The following is a 23,289-nucleotide window of genomic DNA, read 5'->3' as shown; positions in this document are numbered from 1 at the left end:
CTCGACTATGGTTATGGACCAAAACGATGCACAATTGGTGTGATGAGCGGGCTGCCGGCCGATGTTCTGTTAGGCAACGATGTTGGAAATCTACAGTGCCACTTTGTGGGAGCAGTGACCCGAAGCCAAGCTCAGAGAGACGCCAACATGGATCGACCGGATTTTTTGCCAGATGCCAGCCCTTCAACTCTACAACTTTACCATTCAGTACCGCCGAGGGAACCAACACCAGAACGCAGATGGGTTATCCCGGCAGGAGGAAATATGAGCTATAGAGACTGATGTGCATTCCCCAATTTACCTGTGTAGGCCAATTGTGTCATGCACATGTTTTGAGAGGGGGAGGGGTTGTCACGGGATGGTTAGAGTCTATACTATAGGCAATGTGTAATATATATTTCATGTGGAATGTATTCTCTAACCTGTTATATACATCAATGTGTAGTTGGCTGATTAGGGTCTAGTGTGTTAGCACATTGTATGCAAATACCTCTAACTAGTGAGGACCAGTGAGGACAATGGGTGGAGATAATCTGATCAGTGTCTCCAAGAAGATGTTGGACGGTGCATTGTCCATAGTAGACAGGGAGTCTGCTCTCCTTGGTATAGGTGAGGGGGGAAGGATCTGTGACTCAGCCCTTCCCACCCACAGATAGAGGAAGTAACAGTTTAGTATATAGTTGTAGCTTGCAGTTAGTATGTGTTAGCCGGCCTGTGCACAGCTCTGCAGAGAGCCAGGACTTAGTTACAGGACCAAGGAACCAAAGTTATCATTGGATTGTGACTTCTGTGGACTTATTGTTATTACGGTTGATGTGACCGCCGCCGGCTACTAACTTTGTGGATTACAATAAATTGCTGTTGTCTCCCGACCTCTTGCGTCCGTGTTGATTCAAAAGACCATCCGGAGGAAGACGTATACCTTTGCTCCGTGACAGGGTAGTGGTTGGACAAACAATGAGCCTGGCTGCAAGTTAGGTTAGAGATAGGAGAGAATAAAGATGGGAAAACCAATTTGTAGTAAGGTACAATAAAGAAAACAAGTTGACCTGGGGCAACGAAAAGAGTTTGAGCCAATTCTATAATGACCAAATTTAAGATTGTATTAATTGTTGTGTTTATTTGTATATGGAATGTTTTTAGTATGCACGATCCTGACTGTACCACATGTATCGATAATGGCTCTACTTTGAAATTCATCAAGAGTTCCCTTTGATTACTGCCGCTTTAGAAGGTGAACACGTGCATAATGTAGGTTCGCTATGCATGGCTCACCTATCTGTAAGTTCCGGGGTGATTTAATGTGAGAACGCTGCCGCATGCGCCCTGTCTTGTAATGGCTGCAAGATCGGTAGCAAAGTGCGCATGTGCTATTTTGCTTCGGCATCAGGGACCTTCAGGCTATCGGTGCTCCCCTTACACAAGGGGATGTGCTGTTTCCGTTTATGTGAACATACTTCCTGATGCCATTTCATTATGGACATGCGCTTTGTAAAGTAAACAACGCAAGTAAGATATCTGGTGGGGTTTTTTAATGATATTAGGACCAGCTCAGTTTTGTTTTGTTTTTTTAAATGTGGATTGCGAACCCCATATAAGGCTCATGGTCTGCATTTTTCCCTGTCGATGTGTCTTTGGAGCGTGAGAGGGGGTCCACGTGGACACGGGAGGGGGGCCATGCAGGCTCCTTGCGGATGTTGTCCTTGGCGGGATTTGAACCTGGGATTCTGGTGCTGTGGGGTTGATCACTGAGCCACCGTGTTGCCCCTCAGCTCAGTTTTATATTATTTAGAATATTACGTGACACGATAAGTGTGAATGTATATGGTTTTTATAAAGGATGTATTCAGGCATTTGTATTGATTGGTTAAAGAGGGTATCACACACCCAGTGGGGAGTGCCCAGATGGGGACATCCTATATACTGTATATCTGTGTAGGATTGATGTGATCTATACCTGCCTATTGAACACCTGAAGAAGGGACGTGTCAGTCCCGAAACGCTTTGTGTTGTGTTTTGGCTAATAAAGGATCGATATTGATGACCTAGCCTTGGTATAGATCAGGGGTCCTCAAACTGCGGTCCGAGGGCCACATGCGGCCCGCCAAGCACTTCTGTCTGGCCCTGCCAACAACGCCGGCAGGCGTGCATTTATAATGAAGCTCCTGGGGAGCTCGGTCCAGGCCATGGAGTGCACTTCACTTTACCTATTGGAGGGCACCGCTCCCGATGTTTGTGCGACCTGCTCTGCCTCCGGCCCACTGTTTAAAAAGTTTGAGGACACCTGGTATAGATGATCAATATCAAGTGATTGAGTACCTAAACACCACCACTGACCATCTGATGGTACCCAGACAGCAGACCAGTACAGTATATTGAGCTTGAAACGGAAATGTCCGTCCTCTTTGTTCTGCCATTGCTGATAACTGCAGCTCAGGTCCCATTCAGTTGAGCTGCAGTAGTAGTATAGTTGCCTTGAAGCAATGAGGTCTGGGGTTGGTAATGGAATCTAACCAAGGGTAATATCTACATTACATTTGTATCTTGCTCCAGATTCTACAACTGGACCATCTGGGGTTGATCAGTGACTGAAAGCCAACGGCAGAAAGCAGAAGCAGAGGTTCAGTTTTCCACCGTGGGGAGGCGGAGGGCCTGAAAATGAAGAGAAATCAGAGCCAAAATTCCACCTCAATTTCTCTTCATTTTCTGCCATCTAAATGGGCCCTAAATTTGATCAGCATAAAATTATTTTAACATTGTTGATAATAATATCTCTATAGCAATGACTAAGTTGTGTAACTGGCAAACATAGCTTTTCACTTTACAGCTATATGACATTAAAAGAATGGAGGAAATGGACTGTGAAACTTGTAAACACATGAAGTCTAAAAATGCTTTAGCCATCTTAGCCATTCTCCTCCACTAGAGTGACAACCACCCATCACACGTGTCCACACCTAGGAATCTAACCACTAAATAATACACCTAGGAAACGAACCATTACCTAATACACCTAGGAAACTAACCACTAACTAATAAATCTAGGAAGCTACCCACTAACTATTACACCTAGAAAGCTTCCCACTAACTATTACATCTAGGAAGCTAACCACTAACTATTACACCTAGGAAGCTAACCACTAACTAATACACCTAGGAAGCTACCCACTATTACACCTAGGAAGCTAACCACTAACTATTACACCTAGAAAGCTAACCACTAACTAGTACATCTAGGAAGCTAACCAGCAACTATTATACCTAGGAAGCTAACCACTAACTAATACACCTAGGAAGTTTCCCAGTAAATATTACACCTAGGAAGCTAACCACTAACTAATACACCTACCAAGCTAACCACTAACTTATACACCTAGGAAGCTAACCACTAACTAATACACCTAGGAAGATAACCACTAACTATTACACCTAGGAAACTATCCACTAACTAATACACCTAAGAAGCCAACCACTAGCAATTACACCTAGGAAGCTACCCACTAACTAATACACCTAGGAAGCTAACACTATTACACCTAGGAAGCTACCCACTAACTATTACACCTAGGAAACTAACAACTAACTAATACACCTAGGAAGCTAACCACTAACGATTACACCTACGAAGCTAACACTAATACACCTACGAAATTAACAACTAACTATTAGACCTAAGAAGCTAACCACTAACTAATACACCTAGGATGCTAACCACTAACTAATACACTGAAGAAGTCAACCACTAGCTATTACACCTAAGAAGCTACCCACTAACTAATACACCTAGGAAGCTAACACTAACTAATACACCTAGGAAATTCACCACTAACTATTACACCTATGAAGCTAACCACTAACTAATACACCTAGGAAGCTAACCACTAGCTATTACACCTAGGAAACTAACAACTAACTATTACACCTAGGAAGCTAACCACTATTACACCTAGGAAGCTAACCACTAACTAATACATGTAAGAAACTAACCACTAACTAATACACCTAGGAAGCTAACCACTAACTAATACAGCTAGGAACCTAACACTAACTGATATACCTAGGAAGCTAACCACTAACTATTACACCTAGGAAGCTAACCACTAACTAATACACCTAGGAAACTAACCACTGACTAATACACCTAGGAAACTGACCACTAACTAGTACACCTTGAAAGCTAACCACTAACTATTACACCTAGGAAGCTAACACTAACTGATATACCTAGGAAGCTAACCACTAACTATTACACCTAGGAAGCTAACCACTAACTATTACACATAGGAAGCTAACCACTAATACACCTAGGAAACTAACCACTAACTAATACACCTTGTAAGCTAACCACTAACTATTACACCTAGGAAGCTCACCACTAACTAATACACCTAGCAAGCTACCCACTAGCTAATATACCTAGGAAGCTAACCACTAACTAATACTCCTAGGAAACTAACCACTAACTAAAATACCTACAAAGCTAACCACTAACTAGTACACCTAGGAAGTTAACCACTAACTAATCCTACTTCTGCTATCTTCAGCTATAATGATGAAACGTTATGCAGCTGAGGGACCAAATCCTATTTGCTTTATCTTCACTGTCAATGACTAATTTATTTCCATACATTTCTACAGGTACCAGTGATCCCTATCCAAATAGATGGTTATGCTACACTCAGCACAGGGCATGATACAGAAGAAACAAGTCCTATGACTATTGACAGGCAGACACAGCGCCGCACATTACTCCATATGTATACGGTGGCACTAATTTAGCAAATTATCCCTGCACTAATCACTTTTTCACCCAAGGCACACTCACGTTGTGAATCCCTTTCCGATAATACATAGCAGACACTTGAGATCATCTGAGTTCAGCTTCTACACTCTGATCAAATCCGTGCCAAAGTACAGCTGACAACAATTATAATTATCACAACTACCGAATTCAGCTTCACAAAACAAAATTCTGGCTCAACGCAGTAAGTTGGTAGCTGTAAAATATGGTCCAAATTAACAGAAAAAAATAATGGGCAGAAGCGAAGAATCAACATATTTAAAATGGTGCCCTAAAGCAAAATGTATGGCCCTATATACACTATTATTGTAAATCTTCAGGGCTGCCAAGAGACACTCCAAGTGAAAACCTCTTGGAAGAAAACCAAGTGTTTATTCATGCTGCTAAACCTGGCTATGCTTACACTAGTGGGTCATCATAGTGGAACATACCCTCATGAGGTAAGACGCCCCCTCCCCTCACATCATAACTTCACCACCCACACAGGGGCACCACCCAGAGCTGCCACACAACTGGAATAATATTCACCTACATCTCAGCATGACATATCTTTCCATATCTGATACATACAGCAGAATGACAAAAATCTGTAGTATCATGACTTATGGTACACTTTTAATTTTTATTACTTACAATCTAATTATTTTTATTATTATATTTCATACTGCAAAATAGAAATATATTGCAGTGATAAGTCAAGAAAGAGGCTGGCATGTCTCCTGTCCATTAACTTACACTAATTCACTGTTTATATACTGGTAGTAGTAGTAGTAGTAGTAGTAGTAGTAGTAGTAGTAGTAGTAGATGTGATATAGTAGTAGTAATAGTATACAGTATAGTGTAGGAAGCATTAGATGTGATATAGTAGTAGTAATAGTATACAGTATGGTGTAGGCAGCATTAGATGTGATATAGTAGTAGTAGTAGTATACAGTATTGTGTAGGCAGCATTAGATGTGATATAGTAGTAGTAATAGTATACAGTATAGTGTAGGCAGCATTAGATGTGATATAGTAGTAGTAATAGTATACAGTATGGTGTAGGCAGCATTAGATGTGATATAGTAGTAGTAATAGTATACAGTATAGTGTAGGCAGCATTAGATGTGATATAGTAGTAGTAATAGTATACAGTATGGTGTAGGCAGCATTAGATGTGATATAGTAGTAGTAATAGTATACAGTATAGTGTAGGCAGCATTAGATGTGATATAGTAGTAGTAATAGTATACAGTATAGTGTAGGCAGCATTAGATGTGATATAGTAGTAGTAATAGTATACAGTATAGTGTAGGCAGCATTAGATGTGATATAGTAGTAGTAATAGTATACAGTATGGTGTAGGCAGTATTAGATGTGATATAGTAGTAGTAACAGTATACAGTATGGTGTAGGCAGCATTAGAGCTTATATAGTAGTAGTAATAGTATACAGTATGGTGTAGGCAGTATTAGATGAGATATAGTAGTAGTAATAGTATACAGTATGGTGTAGGCAGCATTAGATGTGATATAGTAGTAGTAATAGTATACAGTATAGTGTAGGCAGCATTAGATGAGATATAGTAGTAGTAATAGTATACAGTATGGTGTAGGCAGCATTAGATGTGATATAGTAGTAGTAATAGTATACAGTATAGTGTAGGCAGTATTAGATGTGATATAGTAGTAGTAATAGTATACAGTATGGTGTAGGCAGTATTAGATGTGATATAGTAGTAGTAACAGTATACAGTATGGTGTAGGCAGTATTAGATGTGATATAGTAGTAGTAATAGTATACAGTATAGTGTAGGAAGCATTAGATGTGATATAGTAGTAGTAATAGTATACAGTATGGTGTAGGCAGCATTAGATGTGATATAGTAGTAGTAATAGTATACAGTATGGTGTAGGCAGCATTAGATGTGATATAATAGTAGTAATAGTATACAGTATGATGTAGGCAGCATTAGATGTGATATAGTAGTAGTAATAGTATACAGTATGGTGTAGGCAGCATTAGATGTGATATAGTAGTAGTAATAGTATACAGTATAGTGTAGGCAGTATTAGATGTGATATAGTAGTAGTAATAGTATACAGTATAGTGTAGGCAGTATTAGATGTGATATAGTAGTAGTAATAGTATACAGTATGGTGTAGGCAGCATTAGATGTGATATAGTAGTAGTAATAGTATACAGTATAGTGTAGGCAGCATTAGATGTGATATAGTAGTAGTAATAGTATACAGTATTGTGTAGGCAGCATTAGATGTGATATAGTAGTAGTAATAGTATACAGTATAGTGTAGGCAGTATTAGATGTGATATAGTAGTAGTAATAGTATACAGTATGGTGTAGGCAGCATTAGATGAGATATAGTAGTAGTAATAGTATACAGTATAGTGTAGGCAGCATTAGATGAGATATAGTAGTAGTAATAGTATACAGTATGGTGTAGGCAGCATTAGATGTGATATAGTAGTAGTAATAGTATACAGTATGGTGTAGGCAGCATTAGATGTGATATAGTAGTAGTAATAGTATACAGTATAGTGTAGGCAGCATTAGATGTGATATAGTAGTAGTAGTAATAGTATACAGTATGGTGTAGGCAGCATTAGATGTGATATAGTAGTAGTAATAGTATACAGTATAGTGTAGGCAGCATTAGATGTGATATAGTAGTAGTAATAGTATACAGTATTGTGTAGGCAGCATTAGATGTGATATAGTAGTAGTAATAGTATACAGTATAGTGTAGGCAGCATTAGATGTGATATAGTAGTAGTAATAGTATACAGTATGGTGTAGGCAGTATTAGATGTGATATAGTAGTAGTAACAGTATACAGTATGGTGTAGGCAGCATTAGAGCTTATATAGTAGTAGTAATAGTATACAGTATGGTGTAGGCAGCATTAGATGTGATATAGTAGTAGTAATAGTATACAGTATGGTGTAGGCAGCATTAGATGAGATATAGTAGTAGTAATAGTATACAGTATGGTGTAGGCAGTATTAGATGAGATATAGTAGTAGTAATAGTATACAGTATGGTGTAGGCAGCATTAGATGTGATATAGTAGTAGTAATAGTATACAGTATAGTGTAGGCAGCATTAGATGAGATATAGTAGTAGTAATAGTATACAGTATGGTGTAGGCAGCATTAGATGTAATATAGTAGTAGTAATAGTATACAGTATAGTGTAGGCAGCATTAGATGTGATATAGTAGTAGTAATAGTATACAGTATGGTGTAGGCAGTATTAGATGTGATATAGTAGTAGTAATAGTATACAGTATAGTGTAGGCAGCATTAGATGTGATATAGTAGTAGTAATAGTATACAGTATAGTGTAGGCAGCATTAGATGTGATATAGTAGTAGTAATAGTACACAGTATGGTGTAGGCAGCATTAGATGTGATATAGTAGTAGTAATAGTATACAGTATAGTGTAGGCAGCATTAGATGTGATATAGTAGTAGTAATAGTATACAGTATAGTGTAGGCAGTATTAGATGTGATATAGTAGTAGTAATAGTATACAGTATGGTGTAGGCAGCATTAGATGAGATATAGTAGTAGTAATAGTATACAGTATGGTGTAGGCAGTATTAGATGTGATATAGTAGTAGTAATAGTATACAGTATAGTGTAGGCAGTATTAGATGTGATATAGTAGTAGTAACAGTATACAGTATGATGTAGGCAGTATTAGATGTGATATAGTAGTAGTAATAGTATGCAGTATAGTGTAGGAAGCATTAGATGTGATATAGTAGTAGTAATAGTATACAGTATGGTGTAGGCAGTATTAGATGTGATATAGTAGTAGTAATAGTATACAGTATCGTGTAGGCAGTATTAGATGTGATATAGTAGTAGTAATAGTATACAGTATAGTGTAGGCAGTATTAGATGTGATATAGTAGTAGTAATAGTATACGGTATCATGTAGGCAGCATTAGATGTGATATAGTAGTAGTAATAGTATACAGTATAGTGTAGGCAGTATTAGATGTGATATAGTAGTAGTAATAGTATACAGTATGGTGTAGGCAGCATTAGATGTGATATAGTAGTAGTAATAGTATACAGTATAGTGTAGGCAGCATTAGATGTGATATAGTAGTAGTAATAGTATACAGTATTGTGTAGGCAGCATTAGATGTGATATAGTAGCAGTAATAGTATACAGTATGGTGTAGGCAGCATTAGATGTGATATAGTAGTAATAATAGTATACAGTATTGTGTAGGCAGCATTAGTAGTAGTAATAGTATACAGTATAGTGTAGGTAGTATTAGATCCGATATAGTAGTAGTAATAGTATACAGTATGGTGTAGGCAGCATTAGATGTGATATAGTAGTAGTAATAGTATACGGTATCATGTAGGCAGCATTAGATGTGATATAGTAGCAGTAAGAGTATACAGTATGGTGTAGGCAGCATTAGATGTGATATAGTAGTAGTAATAGTATACAGTATAGTGTAGGCAGTATTAGAGCTAATATAGTAGTAGGAATAGTATACAGTATGGTGTAGGCAGCATTAGATCTGATATAGTAGTAGTAATAGTATACAGTATAGTGTAGGCAGTATTAGATGTGATATAGTAGTAGTAATAGTATACAGTATTGTGTAGGCAGCATTAGATGTGATATAGTAGCAGTAATAGTATACAGTATCATATAGGCAGCATTAGATGTGATATAGTAGTAGTAATAGTATACAGTATCGTGTAGGCAGTATTAGATGTGATATAGTAGTAGTAATAGTATACAGTATAGTGTAGGCAGCATTAGATGTAATATAGTAGTAGTAATAGTATACAGTATAGTGTAGGCAGCATTAGATCTGATATAGTAGTAGTAATAGTATACAGTATAGTGTAGGCAGCATTAGATGTAATATAGTAGTAGTAATAGTATACAGTATAGTGTAGGCAGCATTAGATGTGATATAGTAGTAGTAATAGTATACAGTATGGTGTAGGCAGTATTAGATGTGATATAGTAGTAGTAACAGTATACAGTATGGTGTAGGCAGCATTAGATGTGATATAGTAGTAGTAATAGTATACAGTATCGTGTAGGCAGTATTAGATGTGATATAGTAGTAGTAATAGTATACGGTATCATGTAGGCAGCATTAGATGTGATATAGTAGTAGTAATAGTATACAGTATGGTGTAGGCAGTATTAGATGTGATATAGTAGTAGTAATAGTATACAGTATAGTGTAGGCAGCATTAGATCTGATATAGTAGTAGTAATAGTATACAGTATAGTGTAGGCAGCATTAGATGTAATATAGTAGTAGTAATAGTATACAGTATATTGTAGGCAGTATTAGATGTGATATAGTAGTAGTAATAGTATACAGTATGGTGTAGGCAGTATTAGATGTGATATAGTAGTAGTAACAGTATATAGTATGGTGTAGGCAGCATTAGATGTGATATAGTAGTAGTAATAGTATACAGTATCGTGTAGGCAGTATTAGAGCTGATATAGTAGTAGGAATAGTATACAGTATGGTGTAGGCAGTATTAGATCTGATATAGTAGTAGTAATAGTATACAGTATCATATAGGCAGCATTAGATGTGATATAGTAGTAGTAATAGTATACAGTATCGTGTAGGCAGTATTAGATGTGATATAGTAGTATTAATAGTATACAGTATAGTGTAGGCAGCATTAGATGTAATATAGTAGTAGTAATAGTATACAGTATAGTGTAGGCAGCATTAGATCCGATATAGTAGTAGTAATAGTATACAGTATAGTGTAGGCAGCATTAGATGTGATATAGTAGTAGTAATAGTATACAGTATAGTGTAGGCAGCATTAGATGTAATATAGTAGTAGTAATAGTATACAGTATGGTGTAGGCAGCATTAGATGTGATATAGTAGTAGTAATAGTATACAGTATGGTGTAGGCAGCATTAGATGTGATATAGTAGTAGTAATAGTATACAGTATGGTGTAGGCAGTATTAGATCTGATATAGTAGTAGTAATAGTATACAGTATCATATAGGCAGCATTAGATGTGATATAGTAGTAGTAATAGTATACAGTATAGTGTAGGCAGCATTAGATCCGATATAGTAGTAGTAATAGTATACAGTATAGTGTAGGCAGCATTAGATGTGATATAGTAGTAGTAATAGTATACAGTATGGTGTAGGCAGTATTAGATGTGATATAGTAGTAGTAATAGTATACAGTATAGTGTAGGCAGCATTAGATGTAATATAGTAGTAGTAATAGTATACAGTATAGTGTAGGCAGTATTAGATGAGATATAGTAGTAGTAATAGTATACAGTATGGTGTAGGCAGCATTAGATGTGATATAGTAGTACTAATAGTATACAATATGGTGTAGGCAGTATTAGATGTGATATAGTAGTAGTAACAGTATACAGTATGGTGTAGGCAGCATTAGATGTGATATAGTAGTAGTAATAGTATACAGTATGGTGTAGGCAGTATTAGATCTGATATAGTAGTAGTAATAGTATACAGTATCATATAGGCAGCATTAGATGTGACATAGTAGTAGTAATAGTATACAGTATGGTGTAGGCAGTATTAGATGTGATATAGTAGTAGTAATAGTATACAGTATGGTGTATGCAGTATTAGATGTGATATAGTAGTAGTAATAGTATACAGTATGGTGTAGGAAGCATTAGATGTTATATAGTAGTAGTAATAGTATACAGTATGGTGTAGGAAGCATTAGATCTGATATAGTAGTAGTAATAGTATACAGTATGGTGTAGGTAGTATTAGATCTGATATAGTAGCAGTAATAGAATACAGTATGATGTAGGCAGCATTAGATGTAATATAGTAGTGGTAATAGTATACAGTATAGTATAGGCAGTATTAGATGTGATATAGTAGTAGTAATAGTATACAGTATAGTGTAGGCAGTATTAGATCTGATATAGTAGCAGTAATAGTATACAGTATCATATAGGCAGTATTAGATCTGATATAGTAGTAGTAACAGTATACAGTATGGTGTAGGCAGCATTAGATGTGATATAGTAGTAGTAATAGTATACAGCATGGTGTAGGCAGTATTAGATGAGATATAGTAGTAGTAATAGTATACAGTATGGTGTAGGCAGCATTAGATCTGATATAGTAGTAGTAATAGTATACAGTATAGTGTAGGCAGCATTAGATGTGATATAGTAGTAGTAATAGTATACAGTATGGTGTATGCAGTATTAGATGTGATAAAGTAGTAGTAATAGTATACAGTATTGTGTAGGCAGCATTAGATGTGATATAGTAGTAGTAATAGTATACAGTATGGTGTAGGCAGCATTAGATGTTATATAGTAGTAGTAATAGTATACAGTATAATGTAGGAAGCATTAGATCTGATATAGTAGTAGGAATAGTATACAGTATGGTGTAGGCAGTATTAGATCTGATATAGTAGTAGTAATAGTATACAGTATAGTGTAGGCAGTATTAGATCTGATATAGTAGCAGTAATAGTATACAGTATCATATAGGCAGTATTAGATCTGATATAGTAGTAGTAACAGTATACAGTATGGTGTAGGCAGCATTAGATGTGATATAGTAGTAGTAATAGTATACAGTATAGTGTAGGCAGCATTAGATGTGATATAGTAGTAGTAATAGTATACAGTATCGTGTAGGCAGTATTAGATGTGATATAGTAGTAGTAATAGTATACGGTATCATGTAGGCAGCATTAGATGTGATATAGTAGTAGTAATAGTATACAGTATAGTGTAGGCAGTATTAGATGAGATATAGTAGTAGTAATAGTATACAGTATGGTGTAGGCAGCATTAGATGTGATATAGTAGTAGTAATAGTATACAGTATGGTGTAGGCGGCATTAGATGTGATATAGTAGTAGTAATAGTATACAGTATAGTGTAGGCAGCATTAGATGTGATATAGTAGTAGTAATAGTATACAGTATGGTGTAGGTAGCATTAGATGTGATATAGTAGTAGTAATAGTATACAGTATAGTGTAGGCAGTATTAGATGTGATATAGTAGTAGTAATAGTATACGGTATCATGTAGGCAGCATTAGATGTGATATAGTAGTAGTAATAGTATACAGTATAGTGTAGGCAGTATTAGATGAGATATAGTAGTAGTAATAGTATACAGTATGGTGTAGGCAGCATTAGATGAGATATAGTAGTAGTAATAGTATACAGTATAGTGTAGGCAGCATTAGATGTGATATAGTAGTAGTAATAGTATACAGTATAGTGTAGGCAGTATTAGATGTGATATAGTAGTAGTAATAGTATACAGTATGGTGTAGGCAGTATTAGATGTGATATAGTAGTAGTAATAGTATACAGTATAGTGTAGGCAGCATTAGATCCGATATAGTAGTAGTAATAGTATACAGTATAGTGTAGGCAGCATTAGATGTGATATAGTAGTAGTAATAGTATACAGTATGGTGTAGGCAGCATTAGATGTGATATAGTAGTAGTAATAGTATACAGTATAGTGTAGGCAGCATTAGATGTGATATAGTAGTAGTAATAGTATACAGTATGGTGTAGGCAGCATTAGATGTGATATAGTAGTAGTAATAGTATACAGTATAGTGTAGGCAGCATTAGATGTGATATAGTAGTAGTAATAGTATACAGTATAGTGTAGGCAGTATTAGATGAGATATAGTAGTAGTAATAGTATACAGTATAGTGTAGGCAGCATTAGATGTGATATAGTAGTAGTAATAGTATACAGTATTGTGTAGGCAGCATTAGATGTGATATAGTAGTAGTAATAGTATACAGTATAGTGTAGGCAGCATTAGATGTGATATAGTAGTAGTAATAGTATACAGTATGGTGTAGGCAGTATTAGATGTGATATAGTAGTAGTAATAGTATACAGTATAGTGTAGGCAGCATTAGATGTGATATAGTAGTAGTAATAGTATACAGTATGGTGTAGGCAGTATTAGATGTGATATAGTAGTAGTAATAGTATACAGTATGGTGTAGGCAGCATTAGATGTGATATAGTAGCACTAATAGTATACAGTATGGTGTAGGCAGTATTAGATGAGATATAGTAGTAGTAATAGTATACAGTATAGTGTAGGCAGCATTAGATGTGATATAGTAGTAGTAATAGTATACAGTATAGTGTAGGCAGCATTAGATGTGATATAGTAGTAGTAATAGTATACAGTATAGTGTAGGCAGCATTAGATGTGATATAGTAGTAGTAATAGTATATGGTATTATGTAGGCAGCATTAGATGTGATATAGTAGTAGTAATAGTATACAGTATAGTGTAGGCAGTATTAGATGTGATATAGTAGTAGTAATAGTATACAGTATCGTGTAGGCAGTATTAGATGTGATATAGTAGTAGTAATAGTATACAGTATGGTGTAGGCAGCATTAGATGAGATATAGTAGTAGTAATAGTATACAGTATAGTGTAGGCAGCATTAGATGTGATATAGTAGTAGTAATAGTATACAGTATAGTGTAGGCAGTATTAGATGTGATATAGTAGTAGTAATAGTATACAGTATGGTGTAGGCAGTATTAGATGTGATATAGTAGTAGTAATATTATACAGTATAGTGTAGGCAGCATTAGATGTGATATAGTAGTAGTAATAGTATACAGTATAGTGTAGGCAGCATTAGATGTGATATAGTAGTAGTAATAGTATACAGTATCGTGTAGGCAGTATTAGATGTGATATAGTAGTAGTAATAGTATACGGTATCATGTAGGCAGCATTAGATGTGATATAGTAGTAGTAATAGTATACAGTATCGTGTAGGCAGTATTAGATGTAATATAGTAGTAGTAATAGTATACAGTATAGCGTAGGCAGTATTAGATGTGATATAGTAGTAGTAATAGTATACAGTATTGTGTAGGCAACATTAGATGTGATATAGTAGTAGTAATAGTATACAGTATGGTGTAGGCAGCATTAGATGTGATATAGTAGTAGTAATAGTATACAGTATAGCGTAGGCAGTATTAGATGTGATATAGTAGTAGTAATAGTATACAGTATAGTGTAGGCAGCATTAGATCTGTCGTAGTAGTTGTAGTGATAGTATACGGTATCATGTAGGCAGCATTAGATGTGATATAGTAGTAGTAATAGTATACAATATGGTGTAGGCAGTATTAGATGTGATATAGTAGTAGTAATAGTATACAGTATGGTGTAGGCAGCATTAGATGTGATATAGTAGTAGTAATAGTATACAGTATGGTGTAGGCAGCATTAGATGTGATATAGTAGTAGTAATAGTATACAGTATAGTGTAGGCAGTATTAGAGCTGATATAGTAGTAGGAATAGTATACAGTATGGTTAGGCAGTATTAGATCTGATATAGTAGTAGTAATAGTATACAGTATCATATAGGCAGCATTAGATGTGATATAGTAGTAGTAATAGTATACAGTATCGTGTAGGCAGTATTAGATGTGATATAGTAGTAGTAATAGTATACAGTATAGTGTAGGCAGCATTAGATGTAATATAGTAGTAGTAATAGTATACAGTATAGTGTAGGCAGCATTAGATCCGATATAGTAGTAGTAATAGTATACAGTATAGTGTAGGCAGCATTAGATTTAATATAGTAGTAGTAATAGTATACAGTATAGTGTAGGCAGCATTAGATCTGATATAGTAGTAGTAATAGTATACAGTATAGTGTAGGCAGCATTAGATGTGATATAGTAGTAGTAATAGTATACAGTATGGTGTAGGCAGTATTAGATGTGATATAGTAGTAGTAATAGTATACAGTATGGTGTAGGCAGTATTAGATCTGATATAGTAGTAGTAATAGTATACAGTATCATATAGGCAGCATTAGATGTGATATAGTAGTAGTAATAGTATACAGTATAGTGTAGGCAGCATTAGATGTAATATAGTAGTAGTAATAGTATACAGTATAGTGTAGGCAGCATTAGATCCGATATAGTAGTAGTAATAGTATACAGTATAGTGTAGGCAGCATTAGATGTAATATAGTAGTAGTAATAGTATACAGTATAGTGTAGGCAGCATTAGATGTGATATAGTAGTAGTAATAGTATACAGTATGGTGTAGGCAGCATTAGATGTGATATAGTAGTAGTAATAGTATACAGTATAGTGTAGGCAGCATTAGATGTGATATAGTAGTAGTAATAGTATACAGTATGGTGTAGGCAGTATTAGATCTGATATAGTAGTAGTAATAGTATACAGTATCATATAGGCAGCATTAGATGTGACATAGTAGTAGTAATAGTATACAGTATGGTGTAGGCAGTATTAGATGTGATATAGTAGTAGTAATAGTATACAGTATGGTGTATGCAGTATTAGATGTGATATAGTAGTAGTAATAGTATACAGTATGGTGTAGGAAGCATTAGATGTTATATAGTAGTAGTAATAGTATACAGTATGGTGTAGGAAGCATTAGATCTGATATAGTAGTAGTAATAGTATACAGTATGGTGTAGGTAGTATTAGATGAGATATAGTAGTAGTAATAGTATACAGTATAGTGTAGGCAGTATTAGATGAGATATAGTAGTAGTAATAGTATACAGTATTGTGTAGGCAGCATTAGATGTGATATAGTAGTAGTAATAGTATAAAGTATAGTGTAGGCAGTATTAGATGAGATATAGTAGTAGTAATAGTATACAGTATGGTGTAGGCAGCATTAGATGTGATATAGTAGTAGTAATAGTATACAGTATGGTGTAGGCAGCATTAGATGTGATATAGTAGTAGTAATAGTATACAGTATAGTGTAGGCAGCATTAGATGTGATATAGTAGTAGTAATAGTATACAGTATGGTGTAGGCAGCATTAGATGTGATATAGTAGTAGTAATAGTATACAGTATAGTGTAGGCAGTATTAGATGTGATATAGTAGTAGTAATAGTATACAGTATAGTGTAGGCAGTATTAGATGTGATATAGTAGTAGTAATAGTATACAGTATGGTGTAGGCAGTATTAGATGTGATATAGTAGTAGTAATAGTATACAGTATAGTGTAGGCAGCATTAGATGTGATATAGTAGTAGTAATAGTATACAGTATGGTGTAGGCAGCATTAGATGTGATATAGTAGTAGTAATAGTATACAGTATGGTGTAGGCAGCATTAGATGTGATATAGTAGTAGTAATAGTATACAGTATGGTGTAGGCAGCATTAGATGAGATATAGTAGTAGTAATAGTATACAGTATAGTGTAGGCAGTATTAGATGAGATATAGTAGTAGTAATAGTATACAGTATTGTGTAGGCAGCATTAGATGTGATATAGTAGTAGTAATAGTATACAGTATCATATAGGCAGCATTAGATGTGATATAGTAGTAGTAATAGTATACAGTATAGTGTAGGCAGCATTAGATGTGATATAGTAGTAGTAATAGTATACAGTATGGTGTAGGCAGCATTAGATGAGATATAGTAGTAGTAATAGTATACAGTATAGTGTAGGCAGCATTAGATGTAATATAGTAGTAGTAATAGTATACAGTATAGTGTAGGCAGCATTAGATGTGATATAGTAGTAGTAATAGTATACAGTATGGTGTAGGCAGCATTAGATGTGATATAGTAGTAGTAATAGTATACAGTATAGTGTAGGCAGCATTAGATGTGATATAGTAGTAGTAATAGTATACAGTATAGTGTAGGCAGTATTAGATGTGATATAGTAGTAGTAATAGTATACAGTATAGTGTAGGCAGCATTAGATGAGATATAGTAGTAGTAATAGTATACAGTATAGTGTAGGCAGTATTAGATGAGATATAGTAGTAGTAATAGTATACAGTATAGTGTAGGCAGTATTAGATGTGATATAGTAGTAGTAATAGTATACAGTATGGTGTAGGCAGCATTAGATGTGATATAGTAGTAGTAATAGTATACAGTATAGTGTAGGCAGTATTAGATGAGATATAGTAGTAGTAATAGTATACAGTATGGTGTAGGCAGCATTAGATGTGATATAGTAGTAGTAATAGTATACAGTATAGTGTAGGCAGTATTAGATGTGATATAGTAGTAGTAATAGTATACAGTATAGTGTAGGCAGCATTAGATGTGATATAGTAGTAGTAATAGTATACAGTATAGTGTAGGCAGTATTAGATGTGATATAGTAGTAGTAATAGTATACAGTATAGTGTAGGCAGCATTAGATGAGATATAGTAGTAGTAATAGTATACAGTATAGTGTAGGCAGTATTAGATGTGATATAGTAGTAGTAATAGTATACAGTATGGTGTAGGCAGCATTAGTAGTAGTAATAGTATACAGTATAGTGTAGGCAGCATTAGTAGTAGTAATAGTATACAGTATGGTGTAGGCAGCATTAGATGAGATATAGTAGTAGTAATAGTATACAGTATCGTGTAGGCAGCATTAGATGTAATATAGTAGTAGTAATAGTATACAGTATAGTGTAGGCAGCATTAGATGTGATATAGTAGTAGTAATAGTATACAGTATGGTGTAGGCAGCATTAGATGTGATATAGTAGTAGTAATAGTATACAGTATAGTGTAGGCAGCATTAGATGTGATATAGTAGTAGTAATAGTATACAGTATAGTGTAGGCAGCATTAGATGAGATATAGTAGTAGTAATAGTATACAGTATAGTGTAGGCAGTATTAGATGAGATATAGTAGTAGTAATAGTATACAGTATAGTGTAGGCAGTATTAGATGAGATATAGTAGTAGTAATAGTATACAGTATGGTGTAGGCAGTATTAGATGTGATATAGTAGTAGTAATAGTATACAGTATAGTGTAGGCAGTATTAGATGTGATATAGTAGTAGTAATAGTATACAGTATGGTGTAGGCAGTATTAGATGTGATATAGTAGTAGTAACAGTATACAGTATGGTGTAGGCAGTATTAGATGTGATATAGTAGTATTAATAGTATACAGTATGGTGTAGGCAGTATTAGATCTGATATAGTAGCAGTAATAGTATACAGTATCATATAGGCAGTATTAGATCTGATATAGTAGTAGTAACAGTATACAGTATGGTGTAGGCAGTATTAGATGTGATATAGTAGTAGTAATAGTATACAGTATAGTGTAGGCAGCATTAGATGAGATATAGTAGTAGTAATAGTATACAGTATAGTGTAGGCAGTATTAGATGAGATATAGTAGTAGTAATAGTATACAGTATAGTGTAGGCAGTATTAGATGTGATATAGTAGTAGTAATAGTATACAGTATAGTGTAGGCAGCATTAGATGTGATATAGTAGTAGTAATAGTATACAGTATAGTGTAGGCAGTATTAGATGTGATATAGTAGTAGTAATAGTATACAGTATGGTGTAGGCAGCATTAGATGTGATATAGTAGTAGTAATAGTATACAGTATAGTGTAGGCAGTATTAGATGTGATATAGTAGTAGTAATAGTATACAGTATAGTGTAGGCAGCATTAGATGTGATATAGTAGTAGTAATAGTATACAGTATGGTGTAGGCAGCATTAGATGTAATATAGTAGTAGTAATAGTATACAGTATCGTGTAGGCAGCATTAGTAGTAGTGATAGTATACAGTATCGTGTAGGCAGCATTAGATCTGTCGTAGTAGTTGTAGTAATAGTATACGGTATCATGTAGGCAGCATTAGATCTGATGGTTACATCTTGCCTATGACTGTTCCTACCACAACCTACACACTGAGACGGGAGGAATAATGTCTGCATTAACCATTTGTTTTCAGCCCCATAGATAACATTTACTTTCACTTGCCTGTCACAGTCCAGCAAGGACTAATAGCAGTCATATTGTTTAGGTCTGTCTGACTTAAGGGCAAACACTTCAACGTAATGGAAACCGTACAAATTGCAAACTCCTTTCTCATCAATGAAAGCTATATGTTAGCTTTTCTGCGTAAAGTCTAGGATTTCCCTTCTCACACCTCCTACAGCCGGATTTTCTAAGCAACAACCCGCTCCGAGGTCTGTGTTTGCCAGTGTACACACGACGCCTGTATGTTTATATTGTAAATAGAATAACAGTCCCATCCCTGTAGTCTACGCACATTCTTCTACTCTCACATGAAATGCAAGGGAACATCAAAGATGAAGTAATCGTGTTTTGGTTTTACTAATCATCAACATAACAGATCGTCTTTCATCGGGATCTCGTATAGTATCCAACGTGCTCCCTAAAGTTCACGGTAGCATCACTACTGACAGCGATCTCATAATACAACCGATTGCAACAAATTAACGGTTACATCCACGGAACCGACAATCCAATTAGACCTCCCGAAATCAACCGAATCAGAGGGATAGATTGGGATTCTTCATGGTGACCTGTATTTGGCAATCTGACACGAGGCTCAGTGAACATACTTGGCTACGAATGTTCAGCACATGGGGAAGCGTGAGCGCATTGCTCGCATCGTTTGCAATAATTGTTATATTTAGGAGACACTCGGTTAATTTCGTGCGCTGATCGAAAATTACGGGATCGTTACGGTTTTCACGCGTCCGCCGTTTCGATGGCAGGGGTACTTTAAAGATCTATCCACCTGCGTTTCCTGAGAGCGGTGTAGTCACTGCAGAGCTACAAACTACATTACCACAATGGCTGGGGAGACGGCGACCAAAACAGACCCACTGCAAAAGTTCAGCATTCCAGACATTCCCCCAAATTACAGCAAAAGTCTTATCAAATTTCCACTGTTAGAAAGTTGCCCGTCCGCGATGGTTCGTCCTACATCCCTACCGTAAGCTTACTGATGTCTTAGAGAACGTTTCAGCTCGGAAAGCTTTCTGCACCTGCCTTACAGTTTAGCCGAAACTTTTCAGACCATTTCCTTAACATACAATCTCAGCCTTGTAAAGTGGAGATGGTTACGCGTGTAAAGATTTTTTTGGCCACGAGACAAGTACACGTTGAAAACTGCCTTGATGCGCGGAAGTGACATCTGTCTGTCATTCTCAGAAACGTAAGATGTATGCCAATACTGGATATCGGAATCAATCCCGGTAATATTTACTATACTATACATGTGAGGTCATGCTGCCCGAGCCTTGGCAGAAACGATCTGGAGAACTCGTCGTTGCAGTCAGATATTGCTTTTACGTAGCACATGCGTCAGATTTTTGTTTACATGTATCACAGAGGGGCTGAGACATCATTGCTACAGATAACGCTTAGGTGTATGGATACAATCGATGGTAAATGATAGCATTGTAGTGATGTGATTTACAACATTCTGATCGAGTATGAAATTGCTCACATGGTTACTTAGGACTGTGTCGTTTATGGGACGCTCTGAAAGTATCACATGTGAGTCACTATAGAAGGAAATTGTTGCAATCATAACCAACTACCAGATAATAATAATAATAATAATACTAGGAGCCTTAGTCATAATATTAAATGTTAGCACAACACTTGCATTCATAATATTTGGCACTTACCTGCAATAATTGCTGGAGACCTTTGCCCTCCCTCGGCTCTGAGCCAAACTTGTAAGGTGAACGTGTCCCCTGGCAACTCATTACCCGCCTTCAGCTTCAGCTGGTCCCCATGCCCAGTGAAATAGAGAGCTCTCCCGGGGGGCATGAACTCAGCAGCACCTTCATGCCCCTCTGGCTGATGATGATGACGATGATGATGTAGTCTCAGGTGTTCTAAGCTCGTGAGGGACCGGCGGCCTCGGGCAAGGCTGGTAGCGCAGGAGCCCTCCTGCACGCTGCGCAAACTGCGACTCTTCCGCACTGTCCTCCGTGCCCGCTGTGATCGCTCCTCCATGCCACACTGAGAGGCAAATGCCAAGGCTGCATATAGGAGCCCGAGAGGCAACAGTAAAGTCCAGAGCAGCATCTCCAACTGTTCCCCCCCCTGCACCCCACTCTTTTCTCCCGATCTGCCAGCTTTGGGCGCTATCCTCCTGGCTGGGCACTTGTCCTGGTGCAGGATGTGGGAATCACCAAACAAGGTGTCTTGATCTCCTCATCCAGTAGATTCCAGGCAGTTTATTCTCTTTAGAATTAAGGAGACCCCCCAATATCCCACAATGAGATGCTGAGTCCACCCCCTCCAAAGGATGCTTCAGCTGAACATTTTTTGCCTTCTTTATAAGCTTTAAGCCCACACTGTCCCCTTAGCCCCCTCCTCTCTCCTCCTTACAAAATGAAAGAGAAGCCCCCTCCTAGGATGAGTAAACAAGAATATGCTAATCTACTCAAGGGTGCTCCACCTTCCCATTCCCCACTGAATGATTCCTATTAAACTGCCAGGATCATGTCTGATCAATGAGGATCCAGTGCAGGCTGATGATGAGGATGACTTCTTCTTCTTCTCTTGCCTCTCTTCCTCTGCTTCTCACACATCACATCCATTCAGGTAACAGAGATGTGAGCAGGCAGTGTCCCCTCTTTTCCTGCTGCCTCCCCACTTTGCATGCTCATCCCTGTCCACAGCACACATTCCTGGTTCTTCTGCTCCCCCCTCCTTCTCCTGGCTGGGAGGAAAAGCTACTACTACTGCTGGAGATGTGTGCACACTCCTCATGCCCTCTCACAGAGTCCTGAAACTTGATTCTTTTCTGCAAATAACATTCTTTATCCTTCCTTCCCCCTTACTTTTTTAGGTTCTTTAAACTTCCATGACCCCCCTCCCTCCCTGGGTTTACCCCTCTTCTTCCAGTTCACTTGTAGTAGGCAGAGTTTGCATCAAAGGGTCCCCAAAGGATGAAGAAAGTGGTTACCTTCTGGCTGGAGCAGATCAGGGCTCAGGCTGATTTTATGCACTTGGTTGAGTTAGATATTTTATTTCAAAGCAAAAAAAAATAAAAATAAAGTCATTGTGAGCAAATAAAAAAAAAAAAATCAACCCCCCTTCCAAAATGTTGAGTCTGTATGAGAAGTGTCCTCCCTGTGTTTCTCCTATGTTTGCAGCACAGGTAATAATCTCCCTTGCTTGCCGTTTTGTAGATCTGTTTTTTTTTTTTCCTAGAGTGGGACGTTTTTTTTTTTTTTTCTCCTTGTTAACTCATGCTTGTATTCTATTTTCACTCATAAAGTGATCTCTGCAGCTCCCCCTAATGGCTAAACAGAGAACTGGCTGTCAGGATACATAATCTTATCAAGCGGAATTTGTATGGGACTTCATCTATAGGGAAAGGTAAAAATTCAGTTTGTATTGGGATTTGTTGGATTGGGTGGGATTGAAAGTCGCAACGCAATCCTGTTCTATTAGAATTATGCGCACGTGACGTACTTTGTAAGGCTCTGATCACATCTGCATTGGAAATTTTGGTGCAGATGACATCATCTTTAACCACTTCATGACTGTCCATTTTCCTCCCGGGGTTTAAGACTGGACACTTTTTCAGTTATTTTGGTATATCTATTTTTCAAATCAATTTAAAAATTTTTT

General features: G+C 36.5%; 1 protein-coding gene across 2 annotated transcripts in view; it reads right to left on the bottom strand.

The window, feature by feature from the left end:
* Positions 1-21,999, bottom strand: part of PAPPA (pappalysin 1) — a 220,270-nt gene extending 198,271 nt beyond the window's left edge. For both annotated transcript variants that reach the window (XR_012711848.1, XM_075260062.1), the window contains exon 1: positions 21,327-21,999. Coding sequence is in view for 1 of the 2 variants with exons in the window: in XM_075260062.1 (XP_075116163.1) it covers positions 21,327-21,732 (406 nt within the window). In the remaining variant the exon portion in view is untranslated. The remainder of the gene's footprint in view (positions 1-21,326) is intronic.
* Positions 22,000-23,289: the final 1,290 nt, after the last annotated feature.

Source organism: Leptodactylus fuscus, chromosome 11 (genome assembly GCF_031893055.1).
Source record: "Leptodactylus fuscus isolate aLepFus1 chromosome 11, aLepFus1.hap2, whole genome shotgun sequence".
Taxonomy (NCBI): Eukaryota; Metazoa; Chordata; class Amphibia; order Anura; family Leptodactylidae; genus Leptodactylus; species Leptodactylus fuscus.
The sequence above is the reverse complement of the archived record's forward strand: the minus strand, read 5'-3'. Positions and strand labels throughout refer to the sequence as shown.